Genomic DNA, 18786 nt, shown 5'->3' with positions numbered 1-18786 from the left:
ATTTATACAGTAATTATATAATATAATATGTATTGATACAATGGAAAGTTATTAATTTGGATAAAACATTTTTTTTTATTTTATTTATATAAGATTGAACAATTTTGTTTTTCTTAAAAAATTAATTATATCTAGGTTTTTATCATGAAAAGGTCCGAATGTGGAGTCGGGGTTGAATGATATTTTATGTTCGGCGCGTTCTTGGTTGTAGATTAGACAGTCGGCAAAATTATATGTTTTACTGTTAATGCAGTACCACAGGTTTGACAAATAGGGGGATCCTCTTTTGCCATAAGGAAACCATGGGTGATTCTCCTCTTTCCGGGTGAGTTTTGGGTTCGTCCACCGGCGGATGTCTCTATTAATTTATAATATTATATTATTATGTAGACCTGAAATTATTACTTTGTACATATTACTACCTTTATTCGTATACATATTTTTTAATTATAATATCATAATTTAATATATGCGTAAGCAGTATGTGAGTGTGTGTGTGTGATACATTATATGCATTAATAAACTCGTTTATACTTATATAAATATATATACACTCAATATGTAAAAAAAGGCATAGGTGTCAATGTGTCATAGGTGCAGATTGCTGACCGCGACGCCTGTATATACCATATATATACGAGACATACCATGTTTGTGTGTGCTGTTATTGAAATCGATGTTTGTAAATTAATTACTATGTTAGGTATATGATATTTTTATCGTCGAGTTATGTACGATATAATATTATTATTGCAGTGATGTCTATAATAGCGCGCTATATGTGTAGGAAATATATTGGCGGTAGTATACTTTTTACAGTGATGTTTAAATTCAGTACAAAAACCTTGATTTATTAGACCACCATCGTAATAAATTCACACTAGGCAAAAAATATTTTTAATCACCTCGTGATTATATTTGTTTTCGTTGAACGCACAATTTTTTTTATTCCGATCATATTTTTTTTTTTTTTTTTTTATTACTTTAAAGCCTCAACAACTAAGGTTATTAGCTTACATATTTTAAAATAATCCGATCATATTATAATGTTATAATATTAATAATATCAGTAACTGCACATCAGTTGACTACCTAGACCTTCTTTCTTTACATGTGTTTTATTCAATCAGCCGTCGCATAATAATTATGCATTAGGAAACGTGTCGTCTTATCAAGTTTCATTAAAATATATTTTACTATAAAACTATTAAAACTATAAAGTGATAAATAAATGAAAAAAGTTCCTATATTCAATGCGTTATGAATTAATGATATAGACAATAATATCTTGTAATAAATAGACTACGATGAAAAACAGATGAAAAATAGTAATTGTATTACTTAACAGTTAATATATTGAAAAAATTCTGTTGTTTCACGAGCCGTTAATATTTACTGTATATCACAACACAATATATGAATTTGTTTTATTATGCATCATAAGAGGTACGCAATCTTATGTAGGTATCTAACCTAAAAATGACGACGTGACCGTTTGACAATTATTATACGTGTGAATAGGAAATTTCTACCGATATCTAACCTATTCACATATGTAAATATTGTCGATTTTGTTGTACTCAGTAAATTGATTATTAGATTATTATTAGATTATTCAAATACACTTGTATTTAAATTATTTATACATAATAAATATTCAATACGCACCAATATTTAAAAATATATTTTAATACCTTGTTCTTTATTATTTTTCAAGTATAGTTTGGTAAATACTTATAAATAAATAGATAAAAATGCTGAAGCGTCCTCGGTTATAATATTATGGTATATAGCGAACGTATGTGTTCAGAAACAAAAATAATAATTATTATTCATTATTGTATACTGAAGGATATCAATACAGACAGATTGCAACGTGCAGAGAGGATATGCATTTTTGAAATGTGTCTCTTAAACATTGTATATCCTTTATTATTACACGTATTATTACAAAGTATATATTATCATGTCCGACCCAACAGCGGAAACACATACGTCGTATGGTCGATTTGGTCATTTCCGCTGAATAATAAAAATAAAAATCTCCGAACGTGTTAGCTTTACCACTTTGTTCAGTGAAAACGTGTGTATACAATAGTACCTATACGATAAATATACTAAAGTATAATATCATGGGTATTCACATTACACATAATATTACTATTGCATGCACGAGGAGAATGAACCTGTTGCGGGATGATCATACATTCATACCTATGGGGGCTATTACAATTTGTAAACACGATGAAAACAATGAGATGCGTAACACACTTAAATACTTAATATGATTGAACAAAATAAAACATTGTTATTATAAATGGGAGAAACAGTGTGCTGGAAATGAAAAGATCGGAAGTACAAATTATAGGCGTCATGTGTGCGCGGGCGCGCATATGTGATGAAATCCGAAATTTCAACAGGTGAACAAATCAAATCCGTTTACTATATTACATTTATGTAACAATAATATGTAAGTACATCCGTTCCACAGGAAGTCCAATTTCGGTCATTCATTGTTTTTGTATAGCCGTACAGATAAAATGTATTAACGTCTCGACGATACAGTTTTTATTTCCTTTACAATTGCGTACTTATAACGAAACTTGTCTTTTCCGGCCCGCACACGTCATGTGGTGCACGCGACCGACGTCTTCCGAACGGAACTGCAGCAGTAGTCTGGGATGTACCTTCTATATAGATCTATATAGTCTTTCTAAGGTGTCTCCTGTGGAAAGGATATTATAAATTTGGAATTTTAGAACACGATAAAACAAAAGTAATGGTTTCGTATACACCGACTATGAGAGAAAAATGAGAGAGAAACGTTTTTGGGCGAGTCGACTCGTTTTTAAAATATATTATTTTTTTTTTCATTTTTCCTTGGCACGAGTCGTCTAAAAGACATTATCGTTTTTATTTTATTCTTAGAAATCCGATTCGTATTCAATACGTTATCGTATAGACACATCATACACACTATTTTATTCATATTAGGTATCAAGTCGAATATTTCATGAGTATAGTAAAATGTAGTGTTTTTATATATACATAGCTATTATAGATAGGTACATATAATATCTCATAGGCATTTTGACGTATGGAAATGTAGTCAATTATTAATCAATATAATAATATAGTATTTTCCATAAACACATATATTACATTTGTAAATTTATTTTTATATTAAAAATTCAGGATGTAAGCCAGACGCATAAATAAATAAATTTAAGCAATTATACGCGACTGTCGCAAGACACGTGCGACGTGAATATTTTAAGCTTATATCACACTGTGGTTTTAATAATATTATTTCATAGCTGCTGCATCGCGTGTAGGTATTACATACGTATACAGGTAATATTATAATTATGAGGACACCACAGTGCACTTGTTGCAATCGTGTGTATATGGCATTATAGTACCGAATCTTCACGAACTTTTTTAGGCCATTGTATTTAAATTGGACCTTTATATTATTATAAACGACCTTTGACGATAATAGCATTATATATTATGCTCATCTTTCCTCTACGTTATACCTATACGATCGAGATTCGAGAATTATGTTTATAGTTATGTATAAAAACTCTAAGCACTTACCATGGCAGGATTAACTGCAACATTACCTAACCTTTTCTGTTTAAATTTATTTTATTGGACCTATAATTAAACAGTGTGATATATGATACACCAATATCATTGTTATTAAAAAACTACACTTCTCCCTCATGATTTTATATTAATGTTCGTGTAGCTTGGTGAGGCGCGGTCGTACGCTCAATCTGTGGAAACGCACTGAGCGTACGTACCGGCCGCAGTTGCTAGCTCCCGGATGGGTGACCACACGGGATTTTTAGCAACATATCCTTGCCACACATACACAAACACGTGTTACAACCCTACCAACTCAAAAACCTACAAACAAATATACAAAAATAACTCTTACCGTACCACCCCCACACCCATTGGCCTATTTTGCCGCGGGTTCCCCTCAAAAAAAAAAAATTAATGTTCGTGACACTCTAAGACTCACTCTTTCCTACAACACTATTCTTACAACTTTTACTTCTCACTGTAATATATTTTCTATTTTATCCCTTCTCAGCGGTTCAGAATCTATTCGTATCAATTTCACTCCTTTTCCCATGACTCCCAACAACGATCCAGCAAGGAACTGAAGGAACCACTCACTTTTCTACGTTCCATCACACTTAACCACGTATGGTAACAATCATTTCATTCACAGTTCTCTCCACTAGTTCAATAAATTATTTTAGTTTTACGATTAACTTTAATTTATTAAACTTTATTTAATGCATTCCGTTTCATGTGTTTGTGATATTCATCTTATACATAGTGTCACTGTATAATTTGCTATAAATTGTACAACTTATCAAAAGCCACATGGTGTCAGATAAAATAAATAAAGTCAGATCATTTTAACAAGATTTCAAACGAACCGAGTATTTTATAATGTATGTTATATAGGTACCCATTTTTTTTTTTTTTTTAGTGGGACGTGAATACTAATGCTCCGAAAGGTTTATATATGGTACCTATATAGGTTTCAAGTTTCAAACTATTTTTGGATTAAAAATGTCAACTATACAAATGGAGTTAATACTTTCAAATGTGGTACGTCTGTAAGTTAATGTACACCATTAAGAGTTTTAAATAGATTAATTATTTTAATCATCGACATATGTATATTAAAATAACAATGTAAATAATTGATACTCCACCGATTATATTAATTTAAATATTTCATGTCCATACATTATTTTAAAATTATTTTAATTATTTTGGAAAACTGACGGATATTTAAAAATGTTTTTCAATAACCATAATAAGAACCATATGATATAAATATTAAAATCCATCAGTATGGATATTCGATATTATATAATCGATACTTAAAAAGGAGACATTCTAACTCCTATCGTAGTCTTTTTATGAAATTCTTAGAACACTTGAGATTAAAATGTTTGACGATTAGGTGTTTTTAATGTTCTAAAATTATACCTGTATACAAGCATTTAAATAATTACGAGTGTGATAATATTTTAACGTAATGTGCTACCTCTTTTGTTTGGCCGTGTGTAGGTACTGCGTATTACCTATAATAATATACTCGTAATATAGGTATGCAGTATACACACTGTAGGTACAAACATTTTAATCATAGATAAAAATAATCAATTGATTTTGTTAAATATGCAACATGGCGTTAAGCACTAACATTGTAACAGAATTTAAAAATAGTTTTGAATAGATCCTTTTTTTGCGATAAGTATCTGAAATTGGATATGATTAGAAAACGTGATAGCTATGTTTATAATACGCTGCATAATGAAAATCAAATGGTTGTCGATTTATATGCTTAGGTATAAAATATTTTATTACAATATTGCTTTTAATTCGATGCGTTTTGGAAAAGACATAACTTCCTAACTACATTGAGATTTTAATGATTTTTAGTATCTATCTGAGCGCACGGCAGTGCGCCAGGCCAAGTTACAGCAATGCCTTATACTTACATAATAAGAAAATTAAATATTTTAAAATATTATAAATATTATTTGTTATTGTTTTTTTTTTCAAATCTTTAAGTTATGCACATCAAAAATATTCGATTAATATGGTGGATATTAATAGGAAAATATAAAAAAATTGTTAGGTATTATTGGTATTAATTTATTATTATATTACTTATGTCGACTGGTTTTTATGCAAACTGACACTTTAATGTTATTTTTTTCATTATTATTCAACTTTTGAAACTTCCTTAACTAAATGGCTAAATATATTAAAACTTTCATTTTTTTCTTCAAAGTTACCACACTATTAGTATTTACAAGATATTACGCGTACCTACACTCTAGATTATATCTTGCAGATTACAGATTTTCTATCAGTAGTCTATAATTCTTTGATAAAAAAAAAAATAAAAAATAGACAGTAAATCGCTGTTTAGTTGTCTTTGTATTTCGTTATTATTATATCCTAATTTATTACCTATTGCACCGAGTAACATTGTTAACTCATACATAATTCGTAAGAATTCTATCTATATCATGGTAAATATATACTTTGACCATTTTAGATATTTCATAAAATGTAGGTTTAGTCATGGTATTTAATATACTATCAAAGTAATCTGTCAAATTTACTATGGTTATGCTATGAGTAGGTATTCGTCAGTTATTGTCGTAGGTATAATGATTTTAATACTGTCATCAATTTTTTAACATTTATATTTTATTATATTATTCGATGATTTATAGCAAATTATTATTTTTCTATTGTCATTTGATGGTTCGTTTTAAAATTATTATCATTGTGATATTATATAATTAAATGGAAATGTGTAATTCGAGACTAGATAAAACATTCTTATATTGTGAGAGATCAAGCTTCCAAAAATTATTTGCCAATGATAAAAAGTGAGTTAATATGATTGAAAAAAAAAATTTTATAAACTATACGGAACAGAGTAATAAAGTAAAACTAAATTCGATTTGTCTATTTTAATAACATAGCCGGGAGCACAAAAAAGTTATTATCATATACAAATTAAAAATTCGTGTTTATAATTAGTGTATACAACGCTAACTAAATTTAGTGCAGTTGAATAATTTAATTTTCAGCAAAAATTACCCACTACTTGACCACTTTGATTATGATAATCGATTTGCCTATTTTATTGCTATGAAACTATTATACAAAATGAAATTCCGTTTAATGCCACGTATAAAAAACGATTAAATACTGTAGGAATTCTTAGATAGAGTAATATTATGAGACGTTTGGACTATTTTTACGGTTAGTAAATTAATTTACAAAAGAATGAAACGTGTTCGAACAGTCATCGATCGGTGTTAAAACTGATAAACCTAAAAGAATAAAATATACTCCCTAAAAGAGAATATCATAGGTGACATACATGAGATTCGTAAGTCAAAGTACTCGAAGAGTCTCGAAACGATACTTAAACTAAACATATAGCTCTATTTTTTCAATTACAGAAATATAAATCAAATACATTTTAAGCATATGCTAATTAGATTACATATTATATCATTTTTTGAAAATGTTAATAGAATAATTATCAATGATCAAAAATAGAATTATTAAATTATCAATTTTTATGTGTTTTAATTAGATACTTTTAAAAGTTAGGTTTTATTTTATTTCAATTTAATTGTTATTATGACTCATCGCGTATTGCGAACATAATATAAAACTCGTATAATAGTATACGTTTTGAAAATAACAAAACGAGACGAACAAGCCTATTATATTTACGTATAAAACCCGTTTGGCAATAGAAAATAATATGTATTTATATGTGTTAAGTGTACATGATTGAACCAGAGTACCTATACTGCTCGGTATATATATATATATATATATATGTTTTTCCAAGTATAAACATATAACATATCATTACTATATATCATATATATATATATATATATATATAGTAATGATATGTATGTATATATATATATAGTAATGATATGTATGTATATATACCTACCTATTATAGGTATTATATTATTCCGCGTGCACGTAACACGAGACGCGTGTATACAATATTATTACACACATAAGTACCGAAATCGTACTTCCAATGAGTGTGTTTGAACAACCTATTATATTAAATTATATTATATATATGTATATAAATATTTTATTATATAGTACCTATTTATTATATTCTTGGTTGTCTAAGTGGCGTTTCGTGTTCGGTAAACCGTAAAAGTAAGTAGGCCAAGATTTGAAGAAGAAGATAAATATCTCATATCCTTCGATTACTTTTTTTCAGTATTATTATTATTCGGGGGTCTCGAGTATTATTTTTTTTCGTTTTCAGTTTTTGTTGTTGTCGTCGTCTTATTTCTTACTTTTCTTCTTCTTCTTTTAACCTTATCCCGTGCTCTTTTTACCGGTTTGTTGTATAAAGTGGCCCCGGGGCAATGGAAACCGTCCGACAACCACATCGGCTATATGGATCCTGCTATACATTCATTAATCATCCGTATTTGATCCATTAGAGCCAACGAAAATAATACGCACGTGTAGGCGCGTGTAGAACTATTTTTTTTTTTTAACAATTATAATATAATATAGTACATTATATATCATATATAATATCGGTCTCATACAAACCTCCTCTTTGTGTGTGCGACGGGCAAAAAGGAACGGAGAACCCTTTTAAAACTATATAGATCTTTGTTTCGCGATAATATACCATTGTAACATAAAATATAATATTATTATCGGATGTGGGCATGTTTTTTCACAGTCGTTACGTTTTATTTCTTAAACATTTTTTCATGAATGGCGATCGATTTTGTTTCGTGGGCGAGTTTGTTATCGCCAAACATATAATGTAGGTACTCATATAGGAGTAATGACTATTTACACATAATATATGCTTTCGCGTAATACATAAGAGCCATAATGACGTATAATATTATGATGATTTAATAATGTGCCAGAACCTACTACCTACACACTTCACTGACATGAATACACACGCATCTGTAGACATGTGTCTGGCATTAAAATATGCATATCATTTTAAAGGTCTTAACGTACTGGTATTAAACTCATTTGTGATATACGTTTAATAAAACCTAATATTACAGCAGGACTTACAGCGGGCTCGCTCAATATCGGAGTAAATAAAATCGGACTAAACGTAGGGCAGTGAATCAAACCTTGATCATTGATAGATTTTTCATTAAGAAATTGTAAAGTCGTTCCACTTATTGCATATTTAAAGTTAAATACTTTTAAATCATCCGCTAACGTTAGAAGTCGGATGGTTTTTTAATTTGAACAGAATATTATACTTAAAACAACTAATAATAATACTTTCAAACTTTAAGCACCTATGTATGCTGAAAATTAAAACAAGATATATTTCAAATCTTACAATACAATATTGATTATTGAGACTTAGAATTCGTGAACCCTTAAAATCGTTTTCACTGAGATCTAAAAATCTGGGTTTATTCATTTTTTTGAGGTTTAGAATTAGATCTCGTGGAAAATTTAAGAAACACAATGAAAAACCCCTCTGTCCCTGACGGCCAATGTGTTAAAAAATAAACAATGATTAATAACATTTTATTTATTCTTCGAAGTTCAAAAATATTATTGTTGTTAAAGATTCTCAGCGGAGTTTTATTATTTTTTTGTGTCTGCGAACTCGAGTGTACGTGATAAGTAGTCGAAAATAAAATGTTTCAATTTTCAATTTTTCACTGAAAATGTTATACAAGGTTTCGCATAAGTTGTTGTTATAGGGAATATAAAAAATCCACAATCATTTTTTCGAGCATTTGCATTTAGAATTTTGACAAAATTCGTAAAATCATGAAAATTTGCAAATTATTTTAAGTCCATGATATTCATTTTTTTTTTTTAATTTGCATTTTATTAAAAATGATATTAATTTATAGTTACATTTATAGGTGTTAAAAATTAATTGTTCTAACCTAACCGAACGTGATTACTGATTAGTATTAGTTTGGTTAAATTTAAATGTTTAATAGTAGTATACACTATTGTTTGTTCATACTACAAAACAGCCTAAACATTTATACAAGTGGGTACGAGACGTATCCTAAATAAAACAATACAACTAATCAACAATGATTTAAAATAATTTGCTATATATTTGAAACACAATGTTAAATATTATTTAAGTAAGTACCTATACACGTGTTGTTAATTATTTGCTAATTTTTTATACATTATTAGTAATAATTTATTACTATTTTAAACTTTCTTAATTTTCATCTAGTCAAATAAACTTTTTATTATTAAATTGTAGGTATAGGTATCTGTATTATTTATATGTATATATAATATAAACTGGGTTGCTAACTTGAAAATTAATCGATTTTTACTTGAGGTCACTCACTTACAGGACATACTTAGTGAGTGCACTCAAACTTTATTTTCAAACAGTTCCACCTTCGAAACGAGAACACCAAGCTTTATCACAAATCCTTATCATCTCCTCAAATTATTGTTTTTAACCATCATACACAATGTGAGTGTCTTTTATATGCAATTTCAACAACATTGACGTACCTATCCACCATTCACTTTCAGCGTGTTCCACGGAACCCCGAATTCACGAAAGCGAGTTTCCGATAGCTGCAGCTTGTAATCATGTAATATATTATATATTGATGCTTATACGTATATAGACGTATATATAGGATAGATATAAACGCTGAAAATCGTTCGTACCGCGTTAGGTTTGTCCTGCAGCCTGCGATAGACACGAGGTTTCGTGGTAAGGCACAGATCAAGTCTGCCATCCTACACGAGTATCATATATATAGGTAGGCTATTATAGGTACTATGTGTTTATACTTATAAAAAAGAGGCAAAAAACGAGGATACTTCATGTTTAATATAATGCAGACACGCGTTTTTTGTTCTCATCGCCACAGCACTATACTATGTTCATATAAATAAGACGAATTCCGAGTATCTACTTGTGTTTTCTATACACCTAAACATAACATTAGTTCCGCATCGTATATAAAACGCATAAATCAATAACGAGCGGTTGACGTCGACCCAGGAGAACTCTCTTAATTCCGACGACTTCCGTCCTCGCCGCAGGCCGATACAAATATACAATGTACATACACATACATATATACTTACTATATGTGTAGGTACACACATGGAATTGCCTTCACTGCTTCCACATGATATGTATTATACAGACAATACAACAAGACGATGGCATGTGCGCGGCGGCGGTCACATCCGAATCGCGTTAAACACAATGACTTGAGTATATACATACAAGTGACGCCACCGTTGTCGTCTTGAGCCCCGGGGCCGGACCTCACTCCCCGGTGGGTTGATTTCCCGGATTCCGGACCGGACAAAAGGAACGCGGTCCGAGTCCGAAGTCCGTTTCGTCGGGGCGGTCCTTCATAGATCACCACGCTAATCTTCGGTATCCGGTCTTCGCATTTATGCGTATAATGTATATACGCTCCGCATCAGAGAACAGCTGCGGAGCTTCACAGTGCTCGCACGGGCAGCCTCATATCCCGCGTGTGCACGTATTATACATAATATTATATTATGTACGCATTTATCGGTAGAAGACGTGCGCAATAATATAATAATAATAATAAAATACAATAATATAATAAAGATGGCACGCATGCACACTCGCACAATAATACAATATAATATTATATATTATATGTATATAACACACGCAGAACGACAGAAGAACGACGACGACGACGACGACCGCGAAGACGAGGACGAGAACCAGCGGGACGCTCTCGCGGTCGGACGTCCATGTGAATATGTATAGGACTATATACCATAAAATAATATACGATTTGCGAGATCGCGCACGTGCAGGAGTCACATATACGCTACTTGTCAAGAAGTCGTGCATGCAGCGTATTATATATAATATACGCACCGAGTCCTTATACACCACGCTGTTATACGGTTAGGTCGATCGTTTGATCGATCGCGAGCTCCAACGACGACGACGATGACAAAAAAAACCTTTGTTTGCCTAAACGATCCGACACCGCACGTGTGTGTGTGTGTTTGTGAGTTTCACGTCTCGACCAGCGAACGACTTATAATAATATAATGTACGACGACAATATAATAACAGTTGTGCATGTGGTGCATTGTGCGCAGTATCGTATCGCTTTATTGCAACAGCGAGTATAACAAGACGTAAACATCGAACGAGTCAGCGATACGGGTCGTCGCAGCGTGTGCGGGTGGTGTGTGTGTGTATTCGACAAAATAATAACATAATACGATAATATATAATATATCGGCCAATAGACGGAATTTTCCAGGACTCGCCTGAATAGTATTCTAAACGATGGTGATATATATATACGATCGTTTCCAAAGTGTCACTATACATACAATTAAATTATAATACATAGCACGCCGCCGGAATGGATTCGAGGTGGTTCGATGAATTACTTACATTTCTTTGCCCGTTGTCCCTTTACGATGTTAACATTTTCGAGAAACGAAACCATAAAACATAATAATATATTATTATCATAACAGTATACGAATATAAATAATATAATACAAAAATATGTGTCTTATACATATTGTATTACATTATACGACTAAGATACGTATTCGATTCTTGTTGAGTATTTCTCATCTGCGGCGCACCGCGCGACATTGACATCGCCAACTAAGAACGCACTTCGTCTTGTTCAAAAAAACCTGTACTCTATAGAACATATATTATTATGATTTATGAGTTATGACAGATGGAAATGTGTCAAAAATACGTATCTTATAAGTGAATAACAAAGTTAAACATCTTCTAATATTAGCTGTAAAAACAATCTGTTAAAAGTAAAAAGTAATTTACTGCGTAGATGATTATTTTATCGAAAAATATTTATCATTTTAAAATCTATTGAGTACCTACTTCGATGTATTAAAATTTTAAATCGAATTTCGGATGAGTAGTTCATGAGTAATTTTTTGATATTCGGAGTTAGTGATACTACGATGGTAGGTATCTACAGCAAAATTTTTGTCCACATTACTACTATTCCATTTATCTACCTAAACCTTATATACTCATAATGTTATGAATAATGAATTACTTATCCAAAATCTGATATAAATATGCCATTATAGTCTATAATTTATAGGCGTGAGTGTTGCCGTTTGTTGCTGCGCAGTATATATTATTGTGCAGTGTTTTTTTTTTAATAACAATATAATATAATGGCTTACGATTATTTTTATTTAAAATTCAACAATATAATGATTATGGTTATTAGTTTAATTTATTCTTAATTTTCTAAATAATACATCCATAACTATTGTATTCCTGAAGCATCCAGTATGTCCAATCACAACAAATAAACATATATAAAACTCTACTTACTGAAGTGTGAATCATTATCTATTACTTCAGGATTAAAAGTTGGTTGTTTCAGGCAAAATGGCTTATGGTTTCGACATTGGACATGTCTGTAATATATCAAAGACGTAATATTTAAAAAAAATACTATAGGTATATCATAATTATTGTATTATAATTAAGTGCATATGTACGAGAAAGATGGCGTGTTCACGACAAACAAAATAACATATTAACTATAAAATATTGCAGAAAAACAATGAAATTATAACTGTATTATTTATTATGGTAAAAGTTAAAATTAACTACATATACACGTATAAAATGAAAATGATATACTATGTTAAAATAACTGAATTTATATCGAGTTCTTACTTTTTTATTTTTGTCACATCCTTCGTGTTATTTAAAAAGATAATGCTTAGAACAGAGAAGAAGTATACACATATGTGCATCCAGTATTGATCTGGACACAGAAAAAATATGATATATCATATTTATACAATATTTCTCGAAAATGAAAATTATTAGGTAGAACACTGGAAAATCAAATTAAGTTAAAAACATAGTCTTAACGATATTTTCATGGCTCACACATACAATATATCATTCATATTATATAATTGCATCATAAATATATAAAATCTTTGATAAGGATCGATCGTTACTATTTATACTTAATTATTTTTCCAGTGTGCTGTTTGGCGGAGTGTTTGAAAATTAAAATTACCGAAACGAGGAAAAAAATACAATACTACGTATACGAAATCCACGAACAAATTGTTCGACAGTGTCATGTAAGCTGCAACGAAACATTCGGGCAACGGATACATCATTTCGACACCCATTTCGTACAGGAGTGACTGGGTACACCAAGCGTACGGAAAGGCCATCAGGACGACGCATTGCAAGATGGCTGAAAAAGCGTGTAAAAGTCGTTAATATTAAAATATAATTATGGTCTTTATCGCGGAGAAATATAATATGTATATAAATATGCTTGCGTGTGCACTGTGCGTACTTGGCGTGAACTTTAATTTGAAGTTCATTATGAGCATTAACCAAAAGAGGAAAGTCGTCGACACGTAACGGCTGGCCAGAATGAACCTTTTTCTGTTGGCGGGGACGCGGTCCGCGAACGTGCTGAACGACAGGCTCAAGGCGAAAGCGTGAAGGATCATGAAAAAACTAGTTTCGGTAGACATTTCCTAGGAGAAAATGCACACACTGATTATTGTACGCAAAATTTAAAAAAAAAAGAATACGAAACGTCGTCAACGACAACGGATTACGGGTGGCATGTGCAGGTGTTTGAAAAAAATCGACGGTATCAGCGCCGCCCACGGAACTGACATCGTGTTGGACAGCGTGAAGGCGAACACGAGACACCAAAAATCGAGATTCCTTGAAAACGAAGAACAAAAAAAACACCATTCTCGTTTAATTTATCGGGAGGGAGGGGAAGGGCACATACGTACGAGACGAGCGTTTTAAGCGAGTGAAACATTTTGGCGCTCTGGTGCGACTCTATCGACAATTTGGACTCGTAGCTAAGTGGCGTAGTGCATTTCGGGAAGAACGTGTACACCAAAAGCGTGACGAATACATTCAGAGCCAGACCTGTAAAATATATGCATAATATATTATAATACGTGAATGGCACTGCATATTATACGCGTATTGCGTATAGTACGAACGCTCTAGGCGTTAAAGTCTCCGTACATGCGTACAGCATGTGCATGATCTGACTTCTCACGATGAACGGCTTCAGCGGTCCGTTGTTCACCACTGAAACCACGTTGGGGACGATTTTATACGTGACTGCCGATCCCAGCATCTTGACCGCTAGACAGAAACCTATTTAAACGCGAGCGAAAATCAATATCACGGTATAACTTTCAAGTCTACATATTATTATATTATGGTATATGCGGTATAAATAATTATGACGAAAATGCGACGATCGTTCTTGGCGAGCCACTGACCGGTAGCCATGTTTCTCTCGTTTTTCGGGAACCACTGCGCCGACATGGTTATTATCAGAGGCGTCATCTCCACGCCGCCCACGGACTGGCATATGGCCGACAAGTGCAAACACCTATAATAATATAATATATATTAAGTATGATGGATCGTTGTAATCATTATAACCACGCGTTACGAAGGGGCGTGCTACTTTATAATATTATATACGTATATATATATATATATATATATATTATACTGCATCGGTTGAACCGATTTGGCGCGTGGTAAACGATTATACGAGGAAATCAATTTTGATCGTTACAATAACTGTTATACCTATACCTATATAATAATATATATAATATAATTTGAACGTATAATTGTAAAATAGTGCTACAATGTATTATAGGTATATATATATAGTTTCACTCGTCGTTCAATAAAATCGTAATTGATTTTGTGCGACGTTCATTATATTTATATATATAGTTATTATAATATATACTGCAAACTCGTCGAAAAGCGCACTTGTTTAAATTTTAAATAAACCTTGAAATTATGCACGCACTGCTCCAAATATTAAGTGTTATATAGTTACACCACTTTTTACAAACTCGTACATCGTGTAATACAATTTTGAATCAATTTACAAGTCCGCAGTAAACGCGAAACGTACGCTTCGTTTCTGTGAATAATTATAGGATATATATAAGTTAACTATGTTTTATACATATTATTTACAAGACCAGCCACTAAGTATTAAAAGAAACTAATTAAAATGTTATAGTTAAGTTACTATTACCTAAAACAAGTTAAATTTTATCCATATTTAGATTGTAGTTACATGATAATCAGTTAATTAATTGTATAATCACGACAAGACGTCAAGTAGTTTTATTTCCTTATATGTAGAATACCATAGATTAAAAATATATTTAGTCTTAAAAATTTGAAATTATTATAATTTTTGTGAAAAATAAGAAGTATTAAAATCGTACATATTATTAACAATTATTGTAATATACCTACTGTACGCACTGTAAATACTAAAGTCGAAGCATTAAATAACTATTTGTGGATACGAATCAATAGTATCTATCATTGGATGGTCAACTCCATTTCTGTTATTTTTCTGTCAATTATTACTCATAATATGTATTATTTTATTTTACAATATTTCTAATTTTGTGTATGTATTTTTTAGAAATGTACAAGTATAACTTTTAATTTAAAATTTAACTTAAATTGTTCTATATCAGCTCTACACTGCAGCAGGAGAACAATTCTATATATAGATTATAGATACGTAAGATTTCACGGCCACGTGGCCATAAATATGAGGTTCTAATAATTTTTTTTACGCACGTATCTAAGTCCTACACAATGTATTATAATATTGTAATGTAAATGATATACATCCTGGCGTTATTCGGAATACATACACACTTACATCGTACACGAGTGCATGGTCGGCATACATCTTATAGCTGTGCCCAACGTAAAAAAACAGCACGACCATAACAGGTTCAATTTCAATCCTGCGGTGATAATATAGTATATACAATAATAATTAACAACGGTGATATTGCAGTGATTCACGATGTAGTAATAATAACAACAACAAAGTCCAGACAGGCGATAATGTCTATAGTTTATTATCATTATTATTACTATTATAATATTTATATGTATAATATTATTATTATTATTATATGTATCCGTACCGTATTTATTGATCGTTATACATGCTGGAAACACTAGCACCGTAGTCGTCAGACTTCCCCATATGGGCAATAAGGACAGCGATCTGCTAGTCCAGTTTGGAAAAGCCAACAGTGCCGGCTCGTGTATGGCGCTCCAGATGGACTGAGAAAATGACTAATACGGAGGTAGATAAATAGTGTGTAGGTATATTTTATGGTCTTCATCAAAAATGTACAACCAAACAGTAGTGTACTTATATTATACAATATCTAAGTCTTACGGTGTTTTTATTTCGCTAATCGAATGCGACATACGAACACTCGAGCGGTTAGGTTATTGCAATTTAAAACAATAATAATAATAATATGACATTGTGTTATTGTGTACGTGTACGAGCAAGCAAACGTTGGAGTAAGACATATCTATTATATAATGTATTATTTTCAATATTAATGTTTTATATCGAACCCGGGGCTGCAAGTAGGATATATAATTTTGGGAAATATTAACAATACGCGTCCCGCTTTCAAACGTGTTTCGTACATTTAATATATAATGGGATCGTAAAATTATATCGAAGTCGTTTCACGTATTATAATAATAATAAAATATAGTTGGGCGTAAACGTTAATTTATAATATTTCGGTATCGCGTGATCCTAGCTCGCGCGAGTTTACATGTTTTTATATACTTGTAGTAAAAACGCTGTAGACATTAAACTGATGACGACAAATCTCATCCACGACAGGCCGATCCTCTTGCTGTCAGAATTGTTCGACGAAACCGAATAGACGGGCAAGCTTGGAAAAAGTGTCAAAGTCTCGTCGGAATCGGACGAAGGCATTCCACTGTTGATTTTCTTGGGAAAAATCAAAATCAGATACAACATAACAATTATTATCGATTTATTAAAACTGTTCAAAACTTTTATAATCATATACATACGCTGAAAAAAATGTGCGAGTTGGACACAGATATACAGAATATTTTTATAATATTATAAAATATAATGTAACACACTGTACGATAAAAGAGTTTAAACGCAGTGTGTATTATATTACATTGTATGTCAATAAATATTATTATGTGACTCATCGTGGGTGTTATAGTGACATAGTGTTTTTATAGTAATAATTATTGTTCGGTGTACATTAATATTTGTATAGACATATAGCCGTCTCTGACTTTTTAAATATTATAATGATGTACCATATTATACAACGACATCAAAACGTTGTATCTTGTATGGTCTAACACTCTAACCCTTGGGTAACCGTTAAAATGTTATTGTTATTTGGTAAAAACCATAAACCGTTATCGTGCCAATAACGATATAACACGTCATCGGACCGTCAAGTCACGTTCACGTTGGAATGAACACCATAAATAAGTTTACTACGTTTTTAGCTTATATTGTTCTACGGATCTGGTCGATATAATATTAATAAAAATCAACAAACAAGATATGAATATAATATCTTATACAGCACTTTTTTTTATTTATATTAAAAAACAAATCAGTATAAGTTAGGAGATAAGTATTGTAAGTTTGTCTCGAAGCTTGTTAACATCTTAAAAATAATATAGCAAATATTAAAGAGACAGATTATAGTATGTTGTAGGAGGCACTACTGCACTAGCAACTGTAAGTCCGCATGTTATATTATGATTCTAAATTAGACACCTTTTTTACGTCTACGTCGGATAGTGGTGCCCTTTATTGGCCCACGGTGGCGTGATTGTATGATTTGTATGCAATCACTAAACTATATGTATACAGGTGTTTTTAAATAAATCTGAATATGCTATTATTTCTATTGTAATTTATTAAAATTAGATTAATAACACTGGCACTGCTATTAATGTCAGATTACAAAATATATTCTACCATATTATTATTATATTATAAATTATATATCATAATATTGCTACATCACTTTAGGGCTTTTTGGAGTTGTCTATGTGGACTATGGGACCGAGTCAGGCCAAATTTTCAGGTGAGGCAAACCAAATGTTATAGGGCAATTATAGTTAAAAATAATATTAATTTCTAATATTTTTTATATTTTTAGAGGGTGCAACGATTGGGTTTAGGGAGGGCACGCACCCTCTTGCCCTTCTACCCCGTAGCTACGGGCTGTATTGAGAGTTTTTAATACATAATAATCTATTAAAGATGTATATTG

The 18786-nt window shown here is 31.3% G+C and overlaps 1 protein-coding gene across 1 annotated transcript; it reads right to left on the bottom strand.

The window, feature by feature from the left end:
• Positions 1 to 100: 100 nt before the first annotated feature.
• LOC107170133 (uncharacterized) lies at positions 101 to 14771 on the bottom strand. Its single transcript, XM_015520161.2, has 8 exons — positions 14651 to 14771; positions 14407 to 14548; positions 14221 to 14332; positions 13950 to 14136; positions 13659 to 13844; positions 13304 to 13394; positions 12953 to 13038; positions 101 to 358 (listed from the first exon to the last, which is right to left on the bottom strand). Exons 1-8 carry the CDS (start codon positions 14763 to 14765, stop codon positions 213 to 215), a joined length of 1065 nt encoding a protein of 354 aa, XP_015375647.2. The 5' UTR covers positions 14766 to 14771; the 3' UTR covers positions 101 to 212.
• Positions 14772 to 18786: the final 4015 nt, after the last annotated feature.

This window comes from Diuraphis noxia, unplaced genomic scaffold (genome assembly GCF_037042655.1).
Source record: "Diuraphis noxia isolate RWA-SAM2 unplaced genomic scaffold, SU_Dnox_SAM2 contig0003, whole genome shotgun sequence".
Classification (NCBI taxonomy): Eukaryota; Metazoa; Arthropoda; class Insecta; order Hemiptera; family Aphididae; genus Diuraphis; species Diuraphis noxia.
Note: the sequence above shows the minus strand (reverse complement) of the source record. Positions and strands in the feature narration are given on the sequence as shown.